Source organism: Pseudorasbora parva, chromosome 6 (genome assembly GCF_024679245.1).
Source record: "Pseudorasbora parva isolate DD20220531a chromosome 6, ASM2467924v1, whole genome shotgun sequence".
NCBI classification, from domain to species: Eukaryota; Metazoa; Chordata; class Actinopteri; order Cypriniformes; family Gobionidae; genus Pseudorasbora; species Pseudorasbora parva.
In genome coordinates, this window is record NC_090177.1 from 18,348,568 (window position 1) to 18,358,730 (window position 10,163).

The following is a 10,163-nucleotide window of genomic DNA, read 5'->3' on the forward strand; positions in this document are numbered from 1 at the left end:
TTTTACAATTTGCAACCAAAAGAGTTGGTATTTTCTATGTTGTATATATATCGTTTTACATGTGTGTCCGGTATGTGTGCAGATATATTGGGATGTAATGTATATTTCCATGATATATACAGTATATCAATGTTATACTTAATAAATGTAGCCTATATATAAGTTGCTTAGAAGTTGTTTTCTTTTTTTTTTGTTTGAGTAATTCTAGTACCTAAACTTAAACTTACAGTTTCAGTTAGTTGACGAATGAACATTTCTATTTATTTCGTCTTAATTTGAATGACTGCAAAATACTTTTTTAGTTCAAGTCAATAATGACAGCAATGGTGCCCTGATGGATATATGTTTCTCTGTCCATCTCTAGGTGGAGTTTAACCCCAACCAGTCCTCTCTGAGCCTCGAGGGAGATGACATTGAGAGCTTTGAAAAGGTCATGCAGCACATCTCGTACCTGAACTCTCGGCAGTTCCCCACCCCAGGAATCCGCCATCTGCGCGTCACCACCACTGTCAAGTAAGTTTCCAGTATTTTAATTCAGCTGTATCATACTAACTAGCCCAACCCATTTTGAAATATTATTGTGGTCTTGTCATACTTTTAGTGCGGTCATAACAGAGAATGTATTATGATTGTTCTTCTTCTATAGATGCTTCAATGAGGAGACGTGCATCTCTGTGCCAGACTCTGAAGGTTACGTGATGGTTCTCCAGCCAGAGGAGCCAAAAATCAGCCTCAGTGGAATTGACCATTTTGCCCGTGGAGCAGCAGAATTTGAGAGCACGGAGGGTGTTACGCTCTTCCCTGAGCTGCGTATCGTCAGTACCATCACTCGCGAGGTGGAGGTGGAAGCTGAGACCGAGGCTGAAGGCGAGGATGATCCCACAGGTACGCTGGGAATATGAGATTCACATATTGTGCTGAGAAAGCTGGAGAAAAAGGAAATGGTTCATGAGAGAAAAGGGAAAAAACATCAAAAAACAGATTGACCGGGGATAGTTTTGTTCATTGCAGGGGGAAATACTTGAAAGGACAGTTTGAGTTTAACTTGAAATGCAAGCCAAAGTAAAATGGGCTTGAGTAAGTGCTTGGCATACTGCTGTCACTTGTAGGAGACTATATAATGGATTCTGGAATTAAATGATTAGCTTATGCTTTATGAAAAGAAAGTCTAAAAGGTTTTCTTTTAGCTCATTATTTTTATTTTAAGATTTAGTGTATGGAGAGAAGGGAAATGGATAATGAAAGTGAAAGAAAGTTGTAGGTTAAGCATCATAAAATCCTCTTTGACTGGAAGAGAAATGACTTGCAGGGACAGTTCACCCATGAATGAAAATGTCAGAATTTATTCCAAACCTGTATGACATTTGTGTTCTATACAAGAAATAATGATATATGGATTCTAAATGATATATTAAATGAAAATGACTGTTTCTTGAATTCATATTTTGAATGTTTATTTTTAAATGAGAGCTAGAAATACTGATGTTGTGATAGTACAACATAGGAGTATTGATTCTGAGATGAACTGTATACAGTAGCTTATGCTTTAGGAAAAGACCGTCTTAGTGCAAGTTTTGGCGCATGTTTTTGTTTGACATTTTAGTGCATTGTAAGTATTTCTTACAGGTTGCTTTATTCCACCTAATTAATATTTGCCATATAATTGCATGGTGGACTGATTCTGAAATTTCAATTCTTTCCAAGATTAAATTCAATCAAATGGAGAGGCTCTGATCTAACTTATTGACGGATGGCTTTTGTTTTTGGCAGTGCAAGAGACAGTGGTATCTGAAGAGATCATGCATAACTTGGACACGTGTGAGGTGACTGTAGTGGGAGATGATCTGAATGGAGATCATGAGAGTTTGGAGGTGGATCTGGCCCAAATCCAGCAGAGAACTCTGGAGATGAGCTCTTCTAACGTGGGCATGGTCATCACAGGTACTCATCCATCTACAGCAACAAACAACTGCTATATAGTTTGCTGCACACATTTTTGATTCTATTTGTGATTTTCCTTTACAGTAGTTTATATTCTGTATTTGGCTGATTGACTGATCTACTGGCAATACATCTTCTATACTGTAATCTTATCAACACATGGTTAAAATTTGTCTCTGTCCACAGGGGTTAATACCATGGCGAACTATGAACAGGTCCTGCACCTGATCCGTTACAGGAACTGGCACACAGAGGCTCTGTTTGACAGGAAGTTTAAACTTGTCTGCTCTGAACTCAATGGCCGCTACATCAGCAATGAATTCAAAGTCGAGGTATAGCTGAACGCACAGTCCTCTTTCATAATTTATTACATCCAAAATACCATTACCTGTGTGTGTTTGTGTGTGTGTGTGTGTGTGTGTGTGTCTGTGTGTGAGAGTATGATATATATATATATATATATATATATATATATATATATATATATATATATATATATATATATATATATATATATGTATATGTATGTGTGTGTGTGTGTATATATAATATATATATATAATATATATAGAACACTTTGAGTATGTTTACATGCACATTCTTAAGCCAATTATGCAACGGTCGCACACCGGACGCAAAGCTCAGCACAGCGCCTTAAAGGGGTCGCACACTGGACGCGAAGCTCAGTGCCCCGCCACATCTTTAATATATTGAACACCCCCATATCGCAAAAATTGTATGATTGTCGTTTTATAACACCCGCAAAGATTCGACTGTCAGATCGGTGGTCGAATACGGCTTTGCATATCAATGCATCAAAACTTCAACTATTCGGGGTCACCCCTTATATATACATATGTCCACATACTAGGGCACACATGCACAAGATTGGGATACATTTTTTTGGTTAGACATTAAAACAAATAAATCAGCTTTGTCATCACAGGAATATATATATATATATATATATATATATATATATATATATATATATATATATATATATATATATATATATATATATATATATATATATATATATATACATTGTTAACCCCTAACTCAAAACTGTTAGGGGTTAACAATATATATATCTTTTTAAGATTAGATTAATTCAAGCTTATATAATAAGCTTTTAGATTTTTAAATATAGTTTTAACCATATACATTTTATTACATGTAAATATACAAATATATAAATCATAAAAAAAGATAACAATTTTCAAGAGACACAAAAAAGCAATATGTAAGGCTATATCAAAATAAGCCAAATAAGGATATGCAATGGCCGATTCTGTATCAAGCTGTATTGTACTGTACTGAGCAGATGGCAGTTGTGTGACTGTCTTTATCTTTTATGTAATCAGGTCAACGTGATCCATACAGCAAACCCAATGGATCATGCTAACAATGCTATGGTACAACCTCAGTTCATCAACCAAGTACAGCATGCTTCAGTGGACCTGTCTGGACACAACCTGGCCAACACACATCAGGCCTCAGGTATACTTTCTCCTCCCCTCCTCTGATCTATCTGTTCAGCTTCTCTTGGAGATAAAGACGTTTCATTGGCTGCCTCATCTCTCACAGTATCTCTCCTAGATTATTGCACTAATCTCTCATTAAAGATAATCCAGCATTTGTAATCAGATGAATAATCTGTTTAATGTCAAGCTCAAAACTGAATTCAGTTTCTTTCCATGAGTTTTTCCACAGCTTAAAGTCAGTATAGAAAGTAGGGCAGTTATGGAGCGGCGTGTACTTAGCCCGTTTTTAATGGCGCGCTTTTAGGGATTATATACGAGTGCTGTCTATGACATCTGGACATCCGGCAAGGGGCACCTTAGACAACCTCTTTTAGTTTTTTCCACCCTATACCAATGCTAATCTGTGTCCCTTCACTCTTTACAGTTGTCCCCAGCGCTGCCACCATCGTTATTGTTGTATGCGTGAGCTTCCTGGTGTTTATGATCATCCTGGGTGTGTTCCGTATCCGTGCTGCACACCAGAGCACAATGAGGGACCAGGAAAATGGCAAAGAAAATGAGATGGACTGGGATGATTCTGCTCTCACCATCACTGTCAACCCAATGGAGGTGCGTTCTTAAAACAGAGCTCGCTCAGCGCTCTTAGAGCACTCATACATAGTTCATGCAGCAGAGGGATGAAACCATCAAAAACTCATTGCACTGTTGTAAAAATACACTGTTATAAAAATACACTATTATAACCATCCCTCCCATTCTGTACATTTTTCCAGTAATATGGATTTTATATTTAATATTTAATGAACTATATGCAGTATTTACAATGTGGTTACAAAATTTTTAAACCGTATTAAACTAGACTTTTTCATAGATATCTTATAGAGAGATCATTAGCTGTGATCCATAAAGAACAGGCCTCCACTATAGAGGCTAGCGATGAAATAAACCAAACCATCTGTGTGTATATATGTATATGTACGTATGTGTATAAATATATATGTGTGTGTATTTCATTCTTCTTTAATCAACTCTCAAATGATTCTACATTTATTATGCAGTTTAAAGAACCTCCAATTGTCTTTTCCTCTAGACTTATGAGGACCAGCACAGCAGTGAAGAGGAAGGAGATGAGGAAGAGGAGGAGAGCGAGGACGGCGAGGAGGAAGACGACATCACCAGCGCAGAGTCAGACAGCAGTGAAGATGAGGGCGGCGAACAAGAAGACCAGCAGGGTTCGAGCAGACAGCAGCAGCTGGAGTGGGACGACTCTACCCTCAACTACTGATCCTCCCAAACACACAGTACACACTACTTTAAGATCACACACACTCACACTCAATGACAAATCCACCCCTGCACAGTCACTTCCCTCTGCCAATAGGGACACCCATGTTCCCCTTACCTAAGGAGCCATGCGTAAAAACGCTGAAAACGTAACGATTATACGATATATGTACAATATAGATGCAAATATATCCGGTGTCTGTCGTGACAGGTGTTGCAGTCCGCTTCATTTCCACCCGCCGAGGTTTCCCTACCGACATCTTATCGTGGTGGTATTCAGTGTAGTATAGTATCACAGAGTATCTCAACACAAGTTCCTAATTTATTGATCCTTTTTCTGTCCTTTTCGAGGGAATCCCGGCATACCTTTGCTTTTCTTTTAAGCTGTGTTCGGACACATCCCTGCACTTTTACTTTCAAAGTTGAGCTCCGAGAATGATTTAATGTATATTCCTTGCACCTGACATTTTAGGTTGATTTGCTCGGGAAATTTAGAGGAAAAACTGATGCTTTCCCATCCCTTTTTTCCCCTCTTTATATTGCATGGCAAGATTTGCAATCATTGGTATGGAAGAATACAACTGCTTTTTGATATTTTGTAAATAAGACGAAACCATGTAATTAGTCAATGTGTTAGTGAAAGCCTAACCAACGGTCACACAGTACCTGCTGTAGAATATTTATGTCAGATGCTCTTAGCATGTTTCAGAAACCTTCGGTAAATCTCATGCTCGTACAAAAGACTTCCGCTTCATAGAGAGAAACCCATGACAGAGGCTGAGGTTTCTGTGGCAAAGTGTCATTCATTTTGTCTTTTCTCTTGGAGGTGGGTGTGCATCTTTTTGTTTCGTTTCGTTTCGTACTGTTGGGTGGGCGTGGAGTTGGTTCAGTGCTTCGGCTTTACATATGCTAATTCTAGCTGGGCTTGCAATGGCACAGATGCTACACCAAGGCTTCAATGTTTTTAAATCAGTGACATTTTGGGGACTAATAATCACATTCAGGTGATGAATATACAGTTGTTTTTTGTGTGGTACTGTATGTTGTACAGTTTAGACACACTGCAGTTATTTAAGCCATTCTTAAGTGATAGTGCTTGTATTTTCTGTAATAAATAGAGACCAATTGGAATCACAGTATGCACTCTAATGACCAGTCTGAATAACATTTTTGAGTGAAATGACATGGAAAATGGGTGCGCCTGTGAATATTGACAATGTGAGCATTGCGACGTCTATTGTGTACTGTTTAATCAGACCTCTGTTGCTAAAATATTGGCCTTTTTTGCGCAAATTCAGGGTTACCCCACATTATTCTTGTCATTTTGAGGCCCCTAAAAACATTAAAAGGGCTAGTTTGCCTATCACAACGCATTCAAAGAAATGAATTTCAACTCTTAAAGCGTAAAATATTTTTGCAGTATGGTCACTAGATTTTATTGTACATGGAACTGTACTGTAGAGTTGTGTAAAAATATTTGTTTACATTTGGTAAACTTTTATTCCTTTTTGGTGACGCTATCAATCTACTCCAGATTTGCAGGTCATTTCTCCTCGTAGTTGCTCAGATCCATGTTATAGTTTCATTTTCATACTTTTATTACTGTGATTGGACATTTCGGGATGCACCTTCAAAAATGGTCAGTTATTGGGGATTATAATATTCCGTTCCCGTTGGGCTTGAAAAAGAATGTTAATTATTTAGGGGATTGTACATTTGTTTGATTGTTTAGTAAAGACGGGCGTGAAGCTTTAGGGTACTTCATTCAGACCTTTTTTTGTTGTTTACATGCATGACTATTCTCAGTTTTAAGGCCTAAGCTACAAGGCTTTGTTGTGATTGGTGGTATGAATATAATTTTATGTTATGTCAGAAAAGGTACAAATGCGGGAAGTTGTCGAGAAGGTCTGTTTTTGTGACCCATGAAAGGGCGATGGGAGATTTTTTTTCCAGAAATGTCAGTTATTTCTTTGTAGGTTTTAGTTTTTACACGTTTTGGCCATCAGGTCCCCCCTCAAAATTGACTGGACCTTTTAAAGAGAGGACTAGATTTAAGCTGGTGAAGTTGGGAGTGCCTTTTGCCTATCACAGCGCATTAATAACACAACTAACCAAACAATCATCCCTGCCATTTTAGTTGTTGCAATTTTCTTATTATTTAATATTAGATTTCGTACAGGTATGGGGAAATGATTTTAACTTGGTTTCATTTCATTTTCTGTTATGATAGGGATCAACAGCTAGTTTTATCAAGAGTGGGCGTTTTAATTGTCCAGCATAGAAGTCTTGTGTTCATGTTGATGTGTAGAGTAAATAGGTCCATACTGTATCATCAATGAATATTATACTAAATAATGTTTGAGGAAATCCACTTCGAAAAGATGTACATTATTATAGGCAGCATATGTGGGTATAAGTTTAACAATATGTGTATAGTGAAAGGTGATCTTGAAGTGTATCTCCTGATGAGGGCAGCATGAAATTCACAAGAACCAGAAATGTAATGATTTCTCACACACATGTAATAGTCTCTCACAGACAGTTTATTCTCAACATACAATCATTTTGAAAATGTTTGATCGATGTAGACCATTCCATGAGACCAAATTTAGTATAATCAATGTTTGTACTGAAAATCGCACAATTGTTTGTATCTTCCCTCCTTTCCCCTGATGCAAAATTCATCCGCAGTTTCTCAAGGGAAAATCATGTGAAATGTATTTCAAACGATGGGATTTTGTCATATGGTTTTGATGATTTTAAGACACTGGCACATTATAAATAGGCTGAGTCTGTGCTGAATGTGAATGGCTGCAGATGGTGAGTATGTAACAGGGCATTGTCTTTGCATGTATAACACAGATATAAATATTTCCTGTAACTGGCACATGATACTGTGGGTTTGGAGTGGTGTAGATGGGTCAGAAGACTGGTAATACTACTGAATCAAAGATTATCTGTCACAAATTTGCAGCCTTCAGTGGTCATTGTTCACGTTTTGAATTACTTTTATTTTTTTGCTCTAGAAACGAAAACTGGGGTGTTGTAGAACTGTTGGATGCTGCCTTCCAGCTCATTCACTTTTCTATTATTCAGAGGAATAATTATAGTGAAGTTGATGCTTGCTCATGAACAAAATAAATGATGAGATGGGAATAAAGTTGTGTCTGTGTTCAGATTATTTCATTTGATAATTATATGCTACACACAATTTCTATCTATGTCCACTTTTATCTTGCCACTAAAAAAATGTAATCACATATCCAAAAAATGTTCTTTGGCCTTGATAACATCTTGCATTCTTGCTGGCATTGTTTTTATGAACCATACTTTTCCACAGTCGCTGTTGTTATTGATTTCCAAATAGTTAGTTGTCCCCAAAGACTTGCTTTCGATAAAACTTTAGTGTGATCTAGCTTTGAACCCACTAAATCCCAAATTTGTTCCATAGGATTCAGGTCCACTTTGACTTGGCCAACTGTGACTAAAGATCTTACACATACTGGTGGATTAAACATTACAGAAACTTCAATGGCCACATAAGTATAAAATCAAGCACCTAGGCACGCAGACTGCTTCTACAAACATTTGTGAAAGAATAGGTCGCTCTCAGGAGCTCAGTGAATTCAAGCGTGGTACTGTGATAGGTTCGGTTGCCACCTGTGCTACAAGTCCATTCGTGAAATTTCCTCACTACTAAATATACCACAGTCAACTGTTAGTGATATTCTAACAAAGTGGAAGCAATTGGGAACAACAGCAACTCAGCCACGAAGTGGAAAGCCACGTAAAGTCAGGGGTCAGCATGTTGCATGCTTTGGTGCACAGTGCGCAGAAGTCGCCAACTTTCTGCAGAATCAATAGCTACAGACTTCCAAACTTCCTGTGGCCTTCAGATGAGCTAAAGAACAGTGCGCAAAGAACTTCATGGAATATGTTTCCATGTTCCATGGCTGAGGATCTGCATCCAAGCCTTACATCACCAAGTGCAATGCAAAGTGTCGGTGGAAAGTGTGCAGTGGTGTAAAGCTCATCGCTACTGGACACTAAAGCACGTGTTCTCTGGAGTGACGAATCAAACTTCTCTTTCTGGCAATCCGATGGACAAGTCTGGGTTTGGAGAACGGTACTTGCCTGACTGCATTGCGTCAAGTGTGGGTTGGCTTGGCCCCTTAGTTCCAGTGAAAGGGACTTAATACTGCATTATACTAAGACATTTTGGACAATTTCATGCTCCCACATTTGTGGGAACAGTTTGGGGAGGGCCCCTTCCTGTTCCAACATGACTGCGCACCAGTGCACAAACCAAGGTCCATAAAGACATGGATGAGCGAGTTTGGTGTGAAGAAAAATTGACTGGCACAGAGTCCTGACCTCAACCCGATAGAACCCCAATTAGAGCGGAGACTGCAAGCCATGGCCTTCCCGTCCAACATCAGTGTCTACCTCACAAATGCGCTTCTAGAAGAATGTCAAAAATTCCCATAAACTCACTAATAAACCTTGTTGAAGCTTTTATATCTGCAAGGGGTGGGCCAACTCCATATTAAACCCTACAGATTAAGAATTGGATATCATTAGTTCATGTGTATGTAAAAGTAGGCGTCCCAAAACGTAGTGTATATATACCCCTACATGTTATATTGAGTTTAAAATCAGCATTATAAATACATCATATACATTCTTTACCATCAAAATACTTTAAAGTTTGAAGAAAATAAATATTTCCTTACCTGAATAGCTTTTAATGTTTCCTCAGGCATTTCATTGTTCATGAGGAAGGTGAATTAGACCACATGCTGCCACCTAGTGCTTGAAAACTGAAAACTATTCATATCTACCATTTATAAAACTTTCAATGCTACTTAAAGGTTGAGACTAGAAATCCCTGTCCCAAATGTCATACTTCATATGCACTTACGGTCTAGTAGACTTAAAGGGATAGGTCACCCAAAAATGAAAATTTGATGTTTATCTGCTTACTTCCAGGGCATTTAAGATGTAGGTGTGTTTGTTTCTTCAGTAGAACAAAAATGAAGATTTTTAACTCCAACCGTTGCTCGTATTATCCATGCCAATGGGGTCTCTACATCTTGGATGCCTGGGGGTAAGCAGATAAACATTACATTTTCATTATTGGAAGAAAAACTATCCCTTTAATCAATAATCTCCGCTTGTGCGTAAACGTGAAGTCCACGAGACCGTAGTGGCCTTCTTTTTTTTATAAGCTGCGTTGTACACCATTGATGTGCACTTTTGCTAAGTCTGCACTGACACGGGCTCTGCAGCAGATTTTTATTTATCATTATTTATCAATTACTTACTAAACATAAAAGTGAGTTAACCATAAGCCAAGAGGAAAACCCAGGAATCCAGAAAGTATAAAATAAATAAATATATAAATCAAACACAAAAACACCAAGTGTGAGAATACATTGAGTTTTTGTTACA

General features: G+C 38.0%; 1 protein-coding gene across 4 annotated transcripts in view; it reads left to right on the forward strand.

The window, feature by feature from the left end:
- clstn1 (calsyntenin 1) overlaps positions 1-7,872 on the forward strand; it is a 48,088-nt gene extending 40,216 nt beyond the window's left edge. For all 4 annotated transcript variants that reach the window (XM_067445940.1, XM_067445938.1, XM_067445939.1 and 1 more), the window contains 7 exons: positions 365-513; positions 647-885; positions 1,771-1,941; positions 2,128-2,273; positions 3,309-3,444; positions 3,853-4,037; positions 4,519-7,872. In XM_067445940.1, the coding sequence (XP_067302041.1) occupies positions 365-513; positions 647-885; positions 1,771-1,941; positions 2,128-2,273; positions 3,309-3,444; positions 3,853-4,037; positions 4,519-4,713 (1,221 nt within the window). In that variant the 3' untranslated portion in view covers positions 4,714-7,872. The remainder of the gene's footprint in view (positions 1-364; positions 514-646; positions 886-1,770; positions 1,942-2,127; positions 2,274-3,308; positions 3,445-3,852; positions 4,038-4,518) is intronic.
- The last annotated feature ends 2,291 nt before the right edge of the window (positions 7,873-10,163 follow it).